Below are 19,303 nucleotides of genomic sequence, written 5' to 3' on the forward strand. Positions count from 1 at the left end.
CTTTAATGTCTGAGTATGGATGGCTTATACTAAAGGAATTTTTGTGCACTTGCATCCAGGCGAGTCGCTCCCCCATCAAATAAAGTGAACCATCCATCTTCTTGTGGCGAACATGGTTTATGATCAACAGAACCTCTTCTGAAGTCTTAGCCATACCGCCTTATCTTGATTGTCATCTGAAGGTAAAGAAATATGTTTGATATGAAATATAACTTACATATCACATGAAATATAACCAATACACTTGATATGAAATATAACACATACACACACATCATGCTGGCACGGGTCAGATGGTTTAAGAGGATCTGATGGGCCCTAGAAGTACACTCTGTTCTAGTGTCTGTTTGGCATGGTTTCTATGGCGGGATGTCCTTCCTAATACCAACCACTTGACAGTAGTATGTACTGGATGCTTTTTTTGTGCTACCAGCGCTAGCAAGGTTGTCATGCATATAGCTTTCAAGATTATGAACCTCATGCAGGGAAGGGGAGCAAGCAGCTTTCTAAGTGAAAAAGAACTATATGACTATTCATGTTTTAGAAGACAGGGTTGAGAGCTGGGGATTGGTGATGGTTTCAAGGTGAACCTTCTAGGTACAAGGAGGGTAGTAATGAACTGGGTAGGGGTGTCAGAAGTGAGTGGGAGGAGTCAGGGATTCTAGTGTGGGGTTATATAATAGAAACAATATGTTTAACAATGGGATGAAAGAGAGCAGGAGTGGATGGGGAGAAGAGGCAGGCAAGTGTATGAGGGTGGGATGTATGGTGGTGGTGAGAGTACAGAAAGATTTTGGGGTGATCAATGAAAGTATGGGTGAAGATCAGAATTAATGGATGAACAAAAGGTAACGAGTTAAGTGGTTCTAGATAAGTAACAAAAGTGAAATAAAAAGGGAACTGCATTTAGGGAAATGGTAGGTGGTGGGTGTCTTGAGGAGGGAGGGAATTGGCCCAATCATATTTGTTTGTGCATGTGTGCATATTTATATAGTGGCCCCATCTAATAGGCCACTATAGGATAGCAAACAATCCTATCTCAAATAAACACTGCTTGAAAGTGAAAGTGAATTCAAACATTCCCATGAGAAGGAGAGGACAGTGAAAGAAGCCAGTGCTGTAAAAAAAATGTAAAGACAACCCCTAAAGTCTTCTACAGATTTGCAAAAGTCTGCTTCAGTATGGCAAAAGATAAGACCACTGTTCGAAGAAAATGGCCCACCAACTGCAGATCCCCAGAGGATAAGTGAAACACTGAATGTACAATAAAAAGTGATTTTATAACCCCATTGGGACACTTGTAAAAAGCTATACTCGATGAGTTCTTTGTACCACAACTCTACACAAAGAGATGGCAATTATTGATAACATCGAAATAGAGGAAACTGATGTAATATCAGCTATTGATGAAATGAGCTTAAACTCAGCCACAGGCCCTAATGGATTCTCAGCAATCCCCCTAAAGAAATGCAAAGGGGTTTTAGCAAGACAACTACAGATCCTCTTCCAAAGCTGCTTTGCAATGGGGAGATTTCCCAGAAAGTTAAAGGAAGGTCTATGTCTTATATGTAAAGTGGGTAGCAGGGTAGATGCTAAAAATTATAGGCCTGTCTCTCTAACCTTCCATGTCAGTAAAGTCATGGAATGCCTTGTCAAGAGGAAACTGATTGCATTTCAGGAAGACAATGACTTGCTCTCTGACACCCAGCATGGCTTCTGCTCAGGAAAAAGCTGCCTTACACAGCCTTTGCAGCACTATGACTGGGTGTTGAAACAATTAATGAATCGCGCAAACGTGGATGTGATATATCTTGACTTTGATAAGGTTGATCATGGGATATGTCACAAGCTACAGAGACTTGGCATAGTTGGAAAACTAAGAGAGTGGTTACATGACTTCTAACAAGACAGGAGTCAGGCTGTGGCAGCCAGTGGGGCCCCTCTCCAAGGAGACAGCAATAGCAAGTGGAATACCTCAAAGAACTGTCTTGGGGTAGCTGTTGTTTATGGTGGCTCTTTTGGACATGCCATCATGCTGATGACACAAAAGTAGTAGAAGCAGTCAAGGAACCTTCTGATGATAATCTTCTACAGAAAGACCTAGATGCCATATATAAATGGGCTGAAGAAAACAACATGCAATTTAATGCAGGGAAATTTCGAGTCTTCTGCTAACAGCTGGCTTCTCCTAACATGTTGCAAATAATACTTTGCACCAAAGGGAGCAGCAATCCCAGAGTCAAGTATGATGCATGATCTGGGGATTGATATGAGCAACAATGCCTCATTTCATGTGCATATCACCAAGATGGTGGCAATGAGCAGGGTGAATGGTCAGATGGATTCTAAGAACTTTCAAAACAAGGGACCGGGAAACTATGCTGGCTCTATGGAGAATATCTGTCCTCAGCCACCTGGACTACTGTTCTCAACTGTGGTCACCTCACAGTATTAACAGAACTTGAGACAATTCAACAGTACTGCACCAGGAAGATTGCATCAATAGAACAGTTGAGCTACTGGGAGAGACCGAAAGAGCACCTTTGGTTGCAACTATCTGACATCTAAAATGTCATGCAACCACTCTCCTAGTTTTCTGGTGATACCAAGGTCACATGGTTTGTGACATATCATCACAGGATGAACTTTGGCAAAGCTGAGATATTTCTCATTCACATCTGAGTGGTTGAACTGCTATTTCAGTAACCAGTTATAATGCTGTAGTAGCTGTGTAAAGCAGTTAACTTTCTAGACAGAAACCATGTGGTGTGTTAGTGAGCAAGTTATTTTCTTCCAGGAACATGAGCAGCTTACTTCTGACAATGTGTACTAATAAGTAGGAAGGCAGGCAAACCACAAATCCCTTCAGGTCCTCCTCGATCTGTAGCAGAGGTGTAGGTAGAAACTCAGATGTACCCAGTGTAAGCTATGGATACATAAGAGGTGCAGCAATATCAAAGGAAGGCTAACTGGGAAGAGAGTTTTTGTATGTGGCAGATGCTCAGGAGCAATAAAAACTGAAAATGTGCAGAGAACAACTTCCATTACCTAGGTAGCGGGGAGGGTGCACTGAAAGTGTAGCTCCTAGAATAAGAATAGCCTGGGCAAAGTTCAGAAAGCTCTTACCTCTGCTGGTGACAAAGGGCCTCTCACTCAGAGTAAAAGGTAGACTGTATGACGCATGTGTATGAACAGCTATGCTACATGGCAGTGAAACATGGGCTGTGACTGCTGAGGACATACGTAAGCTTGCAAGGAATGAAGCTAGTATGATCCGATGGATGTGTAATGTCAGTGTGCATACTCAACAGAGTGTAAGTACCTTGAGAGAAAAGTTGGACCTAAGAAGCATCAGATATGGTGTGCAAGAGAGATGACTGCGCTGGTTTGGTCATATGATGCAAATAGATGCTGACAGCTCTATGAAGATATGGTATGAAGTACTGAAGGACGACTTCAGGGTGATGAACCTTTCAGACAAGATGACAAAGGACAGAGATACCTGGCACCTTGCTATACTCAAGAAGACCATGCAAGACAGCGGAAGTGTTAAGGCCACTTCCCCTGGTGAAGAAGATTGGCCTGCAAGAGTCCTGTGCCAATGCCATGTAAGAAGCAGTTGTGCTGGTACCACATAGAAGCACAAGTGTGGTGCCATATAAAAGCATCCTGCACACTCCGTAAAGTGTTAGGAAGGTCATCCAGCTCTAGAAACCATGCCAAATCAAATTAGAGTCTGATGCAGCTCCCCAGCTCTGGTCAAACCGTCCAATCCATGCCAGCATGGACAATAGATGTTAAATGATGATGATGATCCTGGGAAGTACTATATGCAAATGATTTAATTTTTCTAATGGAATCTGTAATAGAATTAGAACAGAAATTTCAGGTGTTGAAGCAAAACTGGGAATCAAAGTTAAAGACCAAAAATTTACTAAGCAGGAAATAGTCCTGCTTGACATGGGAGAAAGGTGTAGGTAGAAATTCCATATGGTGTACCCAGAGCAAGCTATAAAAGCACAATAGATGCAATGGAATCACAGGAAGGTTAATGGAGAAAGCAGACTCTGTTATCAGCATTATTGTTTATTGCACAAGCAATAAACAATAAGAACATATGAAAAATGAATTTTCTCAAAAGCCCCAAAGGTTCCATAGAGGCAGCAGATTCAAGAACCCCTTTGGTCATGAATGACCATGGAACTGCACCTAGAAAGTTACCCTCAAAGGCACAAGCCTGGGCAAGGTTGTTCATGGAAGACCAGCAATCTCCCATGCATACCAGCCTCCCCTCTCCATGCCAGTGATGTTATCCAAAGGAAAGGCAAAGGCTGATACAGCTTGGTGCCAGTGAAGTTACAACTCATTTCCATAGCTGAGTGAAGTGGAGTGACATGAAATAAAGTGCCTTGTTCAAGAACACAACATGCAGCTCAGTCTGGGAATCAAACTCACTACCTCATGATTGTGAGCCCAATGCTCTAACCACTGAGCTCAGATAGTTTGTTATTTAGATGACCTACTTAACAATGGTGGAGGATATTCTGAAAGTATAGTCGCTAGAATAAGATCGGAATGGAGAACGTTCAGAGAACTATTACCCCTCTTGGCAACAAAAAGGTCTCTCTGAGTAAATGGCAGGTTTTATGACACTTATGTGTGAAAAACAATATTACATGGCAGTGAGATATGGACCCTGAATGCTGAGGATATGTGACGATTAGAAAGTAATGAAGCTAATATGCTGAAATATATGTGCAAATATTTTGAGTGAAAAAAGTTGAGAATAGGAGGAAACAAATGTGTGCAAGAGAGAAGACTGTATTAGTATGATTATGTGATGTATATAGATGAGGACAATTGTATAAAGAAGTACTGTTCACTTAAAGTGATTGGAATTCATGGAAGAGGGAGACCCAAGAAGACATAAGACAAAGTACTGAAGGTTGATCTCAAGTTGTACCTCACAGAAGAGGTGAGAAAGGACTTGATTGGCTTTTCATTGTGCTCAACCCTTTCATTACTGTATTTATTTTAAGATGCTCTGTTTTTCTTTCAATTATTTTTGATATAACAAAGAATTTAGTAAAATGACTTAGTTAGCATTAAGCTAGTGTTAGGAACATAAGGTTTGGCAGAAGATTTTAATTCAGAACTTTTGAAAACAGACATTTGTGCTACAGAGCCAGAGCCGGGTTGGTAACAAAAGGGTTAAGGAGACTGATCTGCGCAGTGAAAGTAAAGTCCCAAAAGCAATACGTCTATACATTCAGTGGGTCCTAACCCTGCACCTAATCTGTTCCCTTCAGCTTTCCCTACATTCCCTAACTCTTCTACCTATGGCATTATTCAGCTACTGCAATTATATGAAAGCAGAACATACACTTATTTCATCCTCTTTTGTGCTACCAGTTATCTCCCCCACTCCCTAGAACCACTTCCTTTTAAAATTCATGCCCTTTTCTCAATATCATCTCATCCCATTTTATGTTTCACTCATCACTCCTTTCTGTGCCTTCAGTGCTCAATTTTTCTCTCAAAATGTTTGCACATCCATTCAAGCATATTAGTTTCATTACTTTCTAGTCATTACATGCCTTAGGAATGCCATACCTCAGCTTTAACACCCTTCATGCCTGCTGTCGACACCCCCACCCCACTCACTAGCCATCTCTAGATATCTCTGACTGCCAATTCTTTCAATGTACATGTCTTTTTCTGTCCCTACTCTCCTGCTCTGCTTATCTTGTTTTCTTATCTATTTACAGGCTCAATACAATCCTGTAGCCTATTGGATCCTAACTGTTCAACCCCTGCTAGCATAGAAGACAGGCATCAAGATGATATATATATATATATATATATATATATATATATACATTTCCAGTATATGCAATTGAGGCAAATTTCTAATTTGATATTGCTGCTCTGACACCCCATCACCACTATCTTTTCTCTTCCAGCTATTCCTACATTCCTACCCATCCTTATATAACATGGAGCATCTCTATAGCACACCTGTGCCTCTCCCCCCATCACACTTTAGCATCTCAACACCTGGCATAATTCCACCTCCCCATCTACTACAACTTCACTAGTGCTAGCATCATGAAAAAAAAGTACCAGTATACTCTGTAAAGTGGTTGGTGTCAGGAAAGGCACCTTGCCCTAAAAGCTATGCCAAAGCAGATGTTAAACTTGACAATCTTCTGACAGAAAAACAAATACATAACTAATGAACAAACAAATATAAACATACATAAATACATATTATGGCTGCCCCCTCGTTATCGAGTATGGCCATTGCACGAAGCTTAACTGTTACTGGTGCTGTGATCGAATGTGACTTTTTAGCCCAGCTAAAGATCTACAATGTCTTGTACAGAATTGGCGACTAAAACCTTTACCGGTAATAGCCGGCTGTAGTTGTAACTGGGCTTCATGTACCCTTGCATGTCGTTTAAGTCCTCCTGCCAAATTACCCTCTCTTCCACATACCCGACAGATATGATTAATATGGTGTGTTACATAAATACATATACAAATAAACATACACACATATTTATGAATACACATATATACTATGTCAGCAGCACGTAAAAACACCCTTGCTGGTGCCATGTAAAAAGCACCCATGACATTCTGTAAAGTGAGTGGCATAAGGAAGGGCATCTAGCCATAGAAACCAAGCCAAATCAAACTGGAACCTGATGCAGCTCTGGCCAAACTGTCCAACCCATTCCGACATGGAAAATGGACATTAAATGATGATGATGACATATATATGTGTATGTATATATACACATACACTGATGAGGTTCAGTAGACTGAAATCACACGAAATGGGAGTTCTGGCACCCATAAGAGATTATTCTTATATTACAATTTACATACACACACACACGTATGTGTGTGTGTGTGTGTGTATGTATATATATATATATATATATATATATCATTATCATCAGATAATGTTCACCCTCCATGTTGGCATAGACTGGGCTCTCTCTCTCTCTATACACACAAAGAAAAAGTTAAATACAAATACTTATCTGTATGTTCAATGTTAGTGTGCATGGAGAACAAAGTACAAATGTTCAGAGAGAAAAAATTGGGCATACATTTCTGCCTCTTTCCAGATGGAGAAGTCCTGCATTCACTTCTTCAGCAAAGGACTTGGTATTGTTCTTCTATCATACTTTCATTTCCCTCATTACCATACTCCACTTAGTTGAGGGATCTTGTCTTGCAGGTACACGGCGATATCACCAGTGCTGGTGCCACAACCCCCACCACCAAAGTAAAACATTCAACACACTCTAAAGTGGTTGGTATAAGGAAAAATATCCAGCTATAGAAATCATGCCAAAGCAGACTTTGGAGCTCAGTGCAGCCCTCTTTGTCAGTTCATGTTGATCCCACCAACACATGCCAGCAAAGAAAAAAATGACATTAAATGATGATGATATAAGCATACATATATATCATCATTTAACATCCGCTTTCCATGCTAGCATGGGTTGGACGATTTGACTGAGGTTTGGCAAACCAGACTCCAATCTGATCTGGCAGAGTTTCTACAGCTAGATGCCCTTCCTAACGCCTACCACTCCGAGAGTGTAGTGGGTGCTTTTACGTGCCACCGGCACGAGGGTCAGTTTGGTGGTACTGGCAACAGCCATGCCCAAATGGTGCTTTTTACGTGCCACCTGCACTGGCGACAACCTTGCTCGAATATTTCACATGCCACCAGCACAAGTGCTAGTAAGGCGACGCGGTAACGATCACACTTGAATGGTGTGCTTAACATGCCATCGGCACAGAGGCCAGCTTGTTGCTCTGGCAACTCACACACATTTATATATCATCATCATCATCATCGTTTAACGTCCGTTCTCCATGCTAGCATGGGTTGGACGGTTCGACCGGGGATCTGGGAAGCCAGGAGGCTGCACCAGGCTCCGGTCTTATCTGGCAATGTTTCTACAGCTGGATGCCCTTCCTAACGCCAACCACTCTGAGTGTAGTGGGTGCTTTTTACGTGCCACCTGCACTGGAGCCAGGCGAGGCTGGCATTGGCCACGGTCGGATTGGTGCATTTTACGTGCCACCTGCATGGAAGCCAGTCGAGGTAGCACTGGCTTCGGCCACGATTCGGATGGTGCTTTTTATGTGCCATCGACACGAAAGCCAGTCGAGGCGGCGCTGGCAGCGGCCACGATTCGGATAGTGCTTTTTACGTATCTCCACATATATATATGTGATTAAACAGAGTCCAAAGAAGCTAGTGTTAGTCTGATTCAGCAAGACATACAGTAAACTTGATGGAATGAGTACAGTGAACTTGTTGTGGGGAAGGGAAATCCAATGTTTCAGACAGAGTCATCTACAAAGAAAATTTAAAAGAGATATTAAGAGACTGTAACTTAGAGGATGTAAAACTATTGTCTCTCAACTTTTCCTTGAAAGACTGTCTGAAACATTGGATTTTTCACTCCCCATGGCAAGTTCACTGTACACTTTTTATAGATTTTTCTGTGTCTCTTTGTCTCTATATTTATATATGCGCACACACACATCATCACCATCGCAGATATAAATATTTATCACACGTGCTCTATCATTTTTATGTCTGTTTTCCATGCTAGCATAAGTTGGATAGTTTAACAGGATCCATGGGACAGGAACAATGTCTTTTTTCAGTATCTCAGCTATGGAATGGTTCCTATAGCTGGAAGTGTACTGGGCGATTTTTAATTATTTTTTTTTTATCACAGCACCAGTACTAGTGAAGTCACCTTGTAGCACGTGACTGAAGAGCCCCCCACCAGGTGAGGATAGGAAATAGGGTGAGTGATTTATGTAACTTAAAGTCTGACAGAGGGGCAGGGACAAGTTTATTGTAGAGAGGGAGGACCCTGGCTGGCTCTCATTTTACATGTGGATGGCTGTGGCTGGAATGGCGCCAGAAAGAGAGAGAAATATGATCAAGGTACCATCAACGTAACATGTACAAGAAGGTGAATAGAAGGAAGTTGGGAGCAGAAGAATCAGTGAAGGTGGGTAAGGTTGCAAGAGGAGGTGGAGTGGGATGTGAGAGGCGGATAGAAACATGAAGTAGGTGGTCAGATGTACATAGGAGTGAAGTTTACCGTTTAAATAGAGAACAAGGGTGAATGGGGAGAGGGGTTCGATGGTAAACATGAATGGGGCGCAACGTAAAAACGACAGGTGGAAGTCACTTGTTCAGAAGAGGGAGCAGTGACTGTCAGTACTGAAATGGTGATATGATATATGGTTTGTAACTATATATATGCATGCAGCTCTCTCTCTACATATATACGCACACACACACACACACACGTATATATATATATATATATATAAATACATAAATACACACACACACGTGTATATATATATATATATACATACACACACACATATTTAGCCACATATACATATTTATGCACATATACACATATATGAGATGAGTTTGTGCCAATTTATTGCAGTTTATTAAAATCGAAAAAAGTTTCAAAACAAAGAAAATTTAAAAAGAATAAATTTAATTTTTAAAAAGAAATCATTAATTTAATTGCGGAAGTCCATCCGCCACTGGAAAACTACACATGTGAGTTTGTTTGTAAAAATTCTAAATACATTATATCGATATTTTTTAATAAAATTATAGAAACGCTAAAACCGCATACTTACAACATTTCAAGAAATAAACTGTAGAAAGCTATTGACTGGATATAGGAAGAAAATCAACCTAATCCAGTTAGGAGAATCAACCAAAATTGAAAATCTATCAAAGCAGCAATTGCTGGTTGCCGTGTTGCACAGATCTGAGTGACGGGTTTGAGACGATAAAAGAGCATTAGACAGCAAAAGCTTGTAGCAACCATTACTAAGCCGTTCCTTCGTAGTACGGAAATGTAAGAGGTTTGTCAAGAAAATTGCTATCACATAAACTAACGATTTGTTTTGTAGCAATGATTTCCAAAAAAAAAAAAAGTATTAATAAAAATAAATTTAATTAGGTTCGAAGTTGTAATCGCTGCGGCTGCAAAACATTTTCGATATTATTTATATTTTAGTGAAAGGAATTAAAGCCGCTACCGGTGTAATTTAGTAAAATGTTTATCTTGAAAATATAGGCAAAGAAATTATTACATAAGTTATAAGTTTAAGGTGCGAAACTGTAAGTCTCTCAGTCACTTATGTATCTTTGCTGCTGATAAGTAAAGATATATAAGTTGTGCATTTATAACTGGTATCAATTAATGGATATTCCTTAGCATCGCTACTTCCTCTATCGCATTTTTCTCACACGTGCTCTCTGGAAGCTTTTTCGCTTTACTTTCAAGTTTTTCTTTTTATTTTCACTTATTTAGTAACAATAAATCCTAGTACGGTTCTGTCAATTCCCATTTTATGAACACCACTTGACGATCTGATTCGCAAGCTCAAAGCCAGAAATATTTAGGTAAAGAATAGAAGTCATTTCCATCAAACTAAAGCCATACACTGGAAACAATGTTATCGATTGCTTTTGAGGAATAATAATAATAATAACTGTTATCATAGCTAAATTTAAACATTATAACTCAAATTTTTAGATGATATTAATTACAGAATTACCATTCCTCCGCTTCTTACTCGCCTTCAATAATAACGAAAATATGAACATGCAGTTTCATTTATTATTAGAAATAAAGAGAATTCAGATTAAAGTCTTAGATATTTTAACTAATATCTAATATATATTATTTGGAATAAACTTGTTAAATATTCTTCGAATATTAGATTGGAACCGCTGATGTACAATTCATATTAGCAACGAACCGGCATTTCTTGATGATCCTATCAATGAAAGGCAGACATAAATTGGAAAGTAAAACGCTTATTTTAAATTAGGCACAAAGCCAGTTTTTATTGGAGAAGGAATGTGTTCAACTGTTCAGCCCAGTATATGACTGGTATTGTCGAATCTCGGCTGGATTTGAGCTCAGAAAGTAGCAGGATGAATCGAAATAGTGAGGCATTTATTCCAGCATTTGTACTTTTGTTTGTCAATTCCGTAACTGTTAAATTTCCTCCCTTGAATTACACTAGTTTCTCTCTGGCCTCACATCCAAGACTATAATGTCTGATGTGGTTTTTTTTTTAAAGATATTTGGGTGTGATATGAGACTATATGACTGCTATTTCTAGCAGACTGAGCGATCGCAGACATAGATTATCCTTTTATGTTCCTATGTAAACACCCCAATATCGACCTTGCTTTTCAAACCAATATATTGTTACCAGTCTTAAACTGCAAGCCTTGTCTTTAATCAAAGCAATTAACAAGTGAATGCTGGAGTGCAGGTGGTCAGCTTTAAGCATGTCCACTTCTCAGCGACTGAAGCCGTTTTTGCTTCACTTTCGTTGAAAAGAATGAACATCACGCTCTCATTTATTCTGTTCTGTAATATAATAGTCCTTGACTGTAGAGAGAAAGATCTAATAATTAGTTTTCCCCCTTTAACCATTCTAGATTATAAAAAAATTCTTCTTAAACTCTTTCAGTTATCCGCCTCAACTAATTTAAGAGATGAAACTTCTACGGGAACTGGCTGGTTTGTACAGATAAATAAATAAATAAATTAATTTATAATTTTAGAAGAAATTAAACTTTGAGATACTAATAGAACTGTACCACAATTGCTTTCTCTATATGCTGAATAAGAGCACTGAATATTATTTTTTTTATCTAATCATTAAATTTCGCTGTAAAAGATATCATTGTAATTATAAATATTTTTTAATTTTTAAAGTGTAAATATTTAACAAATTTTTACTTTATGTGAAATTTACAATGCTTGTATTTATTACACTTAAGTGCGGGACTACACATTTCGATCATGGAGGAAGACCACGCATACGACACGCTTAGCTCTGGCTCTGAGAGGTAAAACTACTCGTATCTTTTGACCAATATCAACATAGGTTACACATTAAGCACGTATATACACAAATGTGTGTGTATATATATACATTTTCCCTCTCCATATTTTGATGAGGTTTTAGGCCAACAGATTTAAGGTTTAACGATGCACCGTAAGGCCCGAATCCTTATGGACTAGAAACCCAGGGTAACCACATAAACCGGTCTCTCCCATTATAATGTTAACTGCTCTACATCTTAGAGTGTGCTTTTTCTCCAGATTTATTTTTTTCTACAAACGATATATGTATGTGTATATATATATATATATATATATATATATATATATAAACAACTATATATATATATATAGGAGGAGAGTTCACGAAAAAAACAAAGGACGAAGACAGGTGGTGTAGAAAACAAACAGATGTATTAGTATAACGCTCAGGAATAGAAAAAAGTCTTTTACGTTTCCAGCCTACGCTCTTCTACAGAATATATATATATATTATATATATATATATATATATATATATATATTATATATATATATATATGTATATATATAGAAGAAAAAAGGTGTTCAGAATGCTGGATGGTTGTAAAAATATATATTTATTTACATATCACATATTATTTCTTCATATTAGCGTTTTCAACTACTCCTGTAGTTTCATCAGAAAGATTTTCAGAAAATGTCTCTGATGAAACTACAGGAGTAGTTGAAAGCGCTAATATGAAGAAATAATATGTGATATGTAAATAAATATATATTTTTACAACCATCCAGCATTCTGAACACTTTTTTTCTTTCATATGTATTAAATCTGTACATCACCCCCAATACTTCTAACATATTAGATTTACACTACGTTAACGAAACCGTTGCAAAATGAGTAAGCTAAGATAAGGTAAATTTGCTACTTCAGTTCTCCGATGTCAATATCCACCCTTAGACAGTAGAAAGATCAGAAGTGCAAAACAATTTTAAATATCTTGGTGAAATGAAAGAGGATCTGGGAAAAAATGACGATATGAAATTAACGAAACTCGATTAAATAAAAAAAACCCAACATGAAATATTCTCCATAGCTTCTTCACAATCTACTGGAGTCTCTCTCCGTCATATATTTACACACCATTCAGTTAAAGAGAAAAAAAATATTGAAATTAATCATTACTCTTTTACCCCATTTCAGACATTTTTTTGAAAGTTGAAAATTATCAAAAAATTGACTTGGAATCCAACAGAGAAAAGAATATTGATTATTAAACAGCAAAAATTACCCAGGTATTTTATTTAGCACCCACAATTACAATCGGATCAAAGTTGAGGGAAAATTTCTTAAAAAAAAAAAAGACTACCTGTCACCTGAATATGTTCTTGGACTCTCTCAACAACAACATCTATGCTGACCAATTTTTACTCTTAAAGATGATGCAATAATACTAAAATGATGATGCAATGTAATTATTTCAAATGAGAAAACGCGAAATCCGAAATTACTCATTTTACCCCTCCGTATATATATATATAATGGGCTTTTAGTTTACGTCTATCCATACACAAGGCTTTGGTCGGCTGGAAGTTGTAGTAGAAGTTATTTACCCAAGGTGTCATGTAGTATGACTGAATCCAGAGCCATGTGGATGGGAAGCAAACTTATTACACAGCCACACCCCTAGTTATGAGGATATTTTTAAATGAAATATTTTACAAATACACTTCAGATGATGTAGATTCCTATTATATACGAAAATTTCTTTTCTGTAAGTGGAGCAAGGAGTTTTGGAAATTAAGCACGAGTCAGCTTTGTTTCCTCATAACTTTCAGAAAAAATGGTTATTGTTTTATGGAATTTTCTATAAATACCTTTCAGAGTGTGTAAAAATTGCAATTATATTGTTATTCAATATGATATAAAATAATTGAGCACACACACAAACAGAGGCATATTGCAATTTTTTGTTAAATTTCTAGTTTCATTTTGTAGGTATACTCTTTTTACTCGTTTCAGTCATTTGACTATGGCCATGCTGGAACAACACCTTTAGTTGAACAAATCGACCCCAGGACTTATTCTTTGTAAACCTAGTACTAACTCTATCGGAATCTTCTGGCTGAACTGATAAGTTATGGGGATGTAAATATACCAACATCGGTTGTCAAGCGATGGTTGGGGAGACAAACACAGATACACAAATACATACATACATACATATACATATGACGGGCTTCTTACTGTTTCTGTCTACCAAATACACTCACAAGGCTTTGGTCTGCCTGAGGCTATAGTAAAAGACACTTGTCCAGAACTGTACAAGCTCTCTTTCCCTTGGCAAGGCAAACAAATCTTTTCAACTTTGCATCATCTTTACTCAAATTGCCAACAATTTTACAGAGTGCAGAAGCCCCATTGAAGTCACCTTGTCACTTGCATGATTAAAGAGCTTCCATCATTGAAAGGAAGACTATAAGAGTGAGTGACAGAGTGTGTGTACATAATATTAGAAGATCAGATATTGATGAGAGAGAGCGACATAAGACCTGGTTATTGAATAAATCATAGTATATAACTATGGCTTATTTTATAAAATGATATCTAGAGGAAGGAAAGTCAATGTTGTTTTTGGTAATCTTCAATTCTAGAACTGAGTTATTGAATTATATAATTCAGTAAAGCAAACTTTCTATCAGTTATGCAAGTAGTTTATTGATCTCCAATTCATTTTTCACATCTCACCCTTTAATATTGCAGTGGTATGATGGATGACTCAGATATTGCCAATCCAGAACCTGACGCAGTGACCTATACGCAATCTCCATCCAAAGTTCCAAAGAGCCCAGCAAGGACTCTCTCCAAACGTGTGCGTACAGTAAGTACGTCTTCAACCAGTGACCGAGTGGTACAGACAGCGACTCGTACACTTTACACTGCTGGTCGACCACCATGGTATAACTCACAAGGACAACTGAAAGAAGCATTTGTTATTGGTAAGTTTCTTTTCTGTTTCATGTTATAGATTTGCTATTTTTTCTTTAGTATTTGAGGGTATATGAGGGGCTGCTGAAAAGTTTGTGGCTTTTGGTAAAAGAAAATACAGGAGGATCAGTAAATTATGATTTTATTCAACATATTCCCCTCTCAGATTCACACACTTATTATAACGGTTCTTCAGTTTTCCTAATCCCTGTAAAAGAACTCAGAAGGTTGGGCTTCCAACCAGGCCTTCTATGATACCCTTAAAGCCCAGAACTTTTCACTATATGTGTAGCAGTTTATTAATTTCCTTAAATAACATAACTTTTGGTTGGTGTCAAAACAAGTATTTGTTTCAACCTCCAGAAATACTGTGTACAGGATTCAAATTTATAGAAATGTGCTGTGTTGCAGAGTTGTTTAAGCCATGGCAGCTATGAAAAGTAGATGTGAAACCAATAATGATGATAAACAGCTTTTTAAAACATTTATTTTCTGTTTGGAAAAGATGTTGTTGCAAACAATATTACTATTTAATTTGTTAAAAAATTTAGTGAGTTTGATGGAAAATTCAAGTAAGCATAAATGAAACTGAGTGGTCATGGATAGAATGTCCCTGACCATATGACTGCTCTGCTAGGGCTAAGCTTGTAGCTAAACTATATTATCTCTTAACATCTTGGAAATTTTCTGAGTGGAAAACCCAACAGATCAGATAATAGGAACAATAGTGTAAAGGGTTAGAGTTTTCTCCCTTTCATCCTTCCCTGTAAATGAATGTCGGTGAGATTATATGTATTTCAGAAATGGTTGAACAATATAGTCCCTTGTGGTATTGTGTGGTGCAAGAAGTTAAGTTACTGTGAAATTTCCATTGTGCAGTGTTCCATAACAATCTTCTAACATTCACTAATTCTGTTTGATATCTGGCAGTTTACCATTTTACCATTTACTTCAAATAAAGCACGGATTTATTGTCAGTGAACAGGTCGCAGTCTTATAGCGACGAAAATATTTTGACAAATTAAACTTAAATGTTGAAGTGAATCGAACGGCTTTTGTGTGTCTCTTAAATAGCTTACAAACACCTTCCACGCTGCAATTGTTTTCGTTCCAGCACACGATCTCAGATCAAATCACTTTCTATGCAAGTACATCTCCGTAATTCAAATAAAGAAAATTAATAAACAGTGAGAAAATACCTTGAGTGTTGTCATGTTTCTTCATTACTTTCAGTCTTAACCCTTTTGACACCAACCTACCTTAGGTCATCCCTGATTCTATGACACACATTTCTTGCTTTATAGTGATCTAAATTAAAACCTTCCCCTAAAATTCTGTTAATTTACGTTCCAAACACCAGGTAAATAATGACAAAATGATTTTATTCAATTCTTCATTATTTTCTAAATTAATTGAAACAAAGGCCAAAGTATTTCAATAGAAATAAGGTAACAAAAGATTAAAGGAATCATCTTTGCTTTATGTTTTCACTGTTTTGTTTCCATTTCTTCTGATAGTCTTTGTGAGATTTTTCTTTTTTACCACTCCTGTACCAAAACTTGACAAATGGAGCTTATTTGCTAATTCTATTTTGTGACCTGTACTGCCACTGGTTTTATTTTTATCAGGAAATAAAAATAGTAATTGTTTTCAGTTTGGTTAATTAAAATAAACAGTATGTCTTATTTAGTTTGGTTGAATAGTTGATTCCTCTTGATTGCAGACTCTTTATATTCTCAGAGTAAAATGACAATCCTTTGTTATTTACCATACACAGCTAAACTTCTGTTAATACAAGTTATTGAATTAACAAATGTTAGCGTTAGTAATATGGCACAAGAGAATTCAAAGAAACAATCTTCAGTGTTGCAACAGTGTGGCTACTATTAATAATGCTTTCTGCTATAGGCATATGACCGGAAATTTTGTGGGGGGAGTGAGTCAATCACTTCGATCCCAGTGCTCACCTGGTACCTATTTCATCGACCCCGAAAGGATGAAACGTAAAGTCCACCTTCACAGAATTTGAACTCAGAATGTAAAGATGGACAAATTGTTGCTAAGCATTTTGTCTGGCATGCTAACAATTCTGCCAGCTAAGTTCAGTTGTGAGCTGCAAGGTTTATGGTTAGTATTGTGGGCTCAGACTTTGGTGGGTTGATTTTGCCGTTTAATTCCTTTAGGAGGGGGTCAATTGAACATTTACTAGGCTTGGTTCACTCAGCTTATCGCCCTTTTACCAATATGACATATAATGTGGACTCACACATATAGTTTTATTGTCACACACACACTTAAAGATATTTGTATCTCTTTCAGGGTTGTGTGGTGGTAGTGCTTGTGGAAAAACTACTGTTGCTAATAAAATCATTGAAGCATTGAAAGTTCCATGGGTCAGCGTGCTTAGCATGGATTCATTCTATAAGGTATACCTTTTGAACACTTTTTCTCAGAAAGTTATCTCTCCCCTCAATTTCACGTAAAAAGCACCCACTACACTCTCGGAGTGGTTGGCGTTAGGAAGGGCATCCAGCCATAGAAACATTGCCAAATCAGACTGGGCCTGATGCAGCCTTCTGGCTTCCCAGACCCCAGTTGAACCGTCCAACCCATGCTAGCATGGAAAGCGGATGCTAAACGATGATGATGATGATTACATTTCATATTTAAATTCACCTTGCTCTTTATAGTCTTAAATTATTTACCCCTGCTTACTCCACCAACAGATATAAGAACAGATACAAACAATGAGGCAAATTTTGGGCAGTTTGACTTGCTAGAAATAGTAGGCAAACCTTCTCATATTGTATTTTTCAAAAAGATAACCCTGATGTATATCATCACCATCATTCAATGTCCTCCTTCCATGCTGGCTTCTGTCAAATGGTTTGACAGTAATTAGCAATTCAGAAGACTGTACCAAGCTCTATTGTGTTTTTTGGCATGGTTTCTATGACTGGATGCCCTTTCTAATGTCAACCACTTTACAGAATGTACTGGGTGGTTTTTATGTGGTACCAGCAGCAGTGAGGTCACCAAGAAATTGCAAGACAAGGTCCCCTCAACTGAGTGGAGAGTAGTATTGAGGGAGGTGGGTTAGTATCTGGTGATGAGGTTAAGAGAAGGACAAAAATAGGTATCTTGCAGTAGAGCAGATACATTGCTGTCATACGTGTATATATATATATAAGAAGCAAAAGTGATTAATAAATCTTGGTACATATCTAGAAAGCACTCAGTGTTGAACAAACTTGGTTAATTACATCAAACCAATGTCAATAAATTCAAGTAGGCACCATCAAGATTTCATAACTCTACCACAGAGATGTTTAAACAGAATGGGTAACCTTTTAAAATCATTATCCTGCTTTAATGAGAGGAGAAAAAGTAACAGCCATGACTTGTAAGACTGGGGAGAAGAAATTCTTCTCAAACTGAAGACCTGGCCTAAATGCTTTTGTGATAGACAGAATGGACTCTACTAAAAGCACCCTGGGTGGTGTTAAACAGAATAATAGATTAAATCTACCATTCATGAGTTTCACAGATTAAATCTGTCATCCACAGAACTCAAGAATGTTTTTCTAGCAACTTTTGTAACTATTCTGTGATATTACTTCAAAGGTTTAGTTTGGTGATAAAAGAAACTTTGAACTATTCTGCTCTGGTCCATTTCTGATGAACTAGTTTCTATTATTGTTGTTATTTTGACTTAGTGACATGGTCGTAGGGTTTCTTCCTGGTTATGTATGGTTCCATATGCTTCAGTTCCAATGCCAAATTGTTTCCATGTTTATTTTACAATTCTTTTTGGAAGATATGGAATATTCATTAAACTTTAATATCATAGTTATCTTTTATCTTGTTTCACTCATTTTGACTGTGGCCATGCTAGGGCACCACCTTGACAAGTTTTTTTTAGTTGAACAAATCAACTCCTCAACTTATTGTTTTTTTAAACCTAGTACTTATTCTATCAGTCTCTTTTTCCAGACCACTAAGTTACAGGGATGTAAACACACCAACACCAGTTATCAAGCTGTGTGTGTGGGACAAACACAGATGCAAAGACACACATAGATATATATACATACATATATCACTGTCATCATTTAGCATCCGTTTTGCATGCTGGCATGGGTGAGATGGTTTGATTGGAAACTAGTAAGTCGGAGAGCTGCATGAGGATCCAGTCTGTTTTGTCTTGGTTTCTGTGGCTGGGTGTCCTTCCTGATGCCAACCACTCCACAGAGTGTACTGGTGCCTTTTTTGTGTTACTAGCATGGGTGCCTTTTTACATGTTACCTGCATTGGCCACAATTATAATTTCATTTAACTTGACTTGTCTTCTGAAGCACAGCAAATTGCCAAAAGTCTCAAT

At 37.6% G+C, this 19,303-nt stretch overlaps 2 protein-coding genes across 4 annotated transcripts in view; one reads left to right on the top strand and one right to left on the bottom strand.

Moving 5' to 3' along the window:
* The window catches only part of LOC115218521 (general transcription factor IIH subunit 1), a 32,512-nt gene extending 22,609 nt beyond the window's left edge, over nucleotides 1-9,903 (bottom strand). The window contains exons 1-2 of the mRNA XM_029788388.2: nucleotides 9,718-9,903; nucleotides 1-176 (exon numbers count right to left, since the gene is read on the bottom strand). Of these exons, the coding sequence (XP_029644248.1) occupies nucleotides 1-154 (154 nt within the window). The 5' untranslated portion in view covers nucleotides 155-176; nucleotides 9,718-9,903. The remainder of the gene's footprint in view (nucleotides 177-9,717) is intronic.
* Nucleotides 9,904-10,473: 570 nt separating this feature from the next.
* LOC115218342 (uridine-cytidine kinase-like 1) overlaps nucleotides 10,474-19,303 on the top strand; it is a 41,670-nt gene continuing 32,840 nt past the window's right edge. The window contains exons 1-4 of one of the 3 annotated variants that reach the window (XM_036508309.1): nucleotides 10,474-10,492; nucleotides 11,891-11,959; nucleotides 14,698-14,933; nucleotides 17,242-17,348. In XM_036508309.1, coding sequence (XP_036364202.1) covers nucleotides 11,913-11,959; nucleotides 14,698-14,933; nucleotides 17,242-17,348 — 390 coding nt within the window. In that variant the 5' untranslated portion in view covers nucleotides 10,474-10,492; nucleotides 11,891-11,912. Of the gene's footprint in view, nucleotides 10,493-11,023; nucleotides 11,043-11,430; nucleotides 11,628-11,890; nucleotides 11,960-14,697; nucleotides 14,934-17,241; nucleotides 17,349-19,303 lie in introns of those variants that run through there. The other 2 variants (XM_029788093.2, XM_036508308.1) reach the window with 2 other exon arrangements.

This window comes from Octopus sinensis, linkage group LG13 (genome assembly GCF_006345805.1).
Source record: "Octopus sinensis linkage group LG13, ASM634580v1, whole genome shotgun sequence".
In the NCBI taxonomy this organism is placed as follows: domain Eukaryota; kingdom Metazoa; phylum Mollusca; class Cephalopoda; order Octopoda; family Octopodidae; genus Octopus; species Octopus sinensis.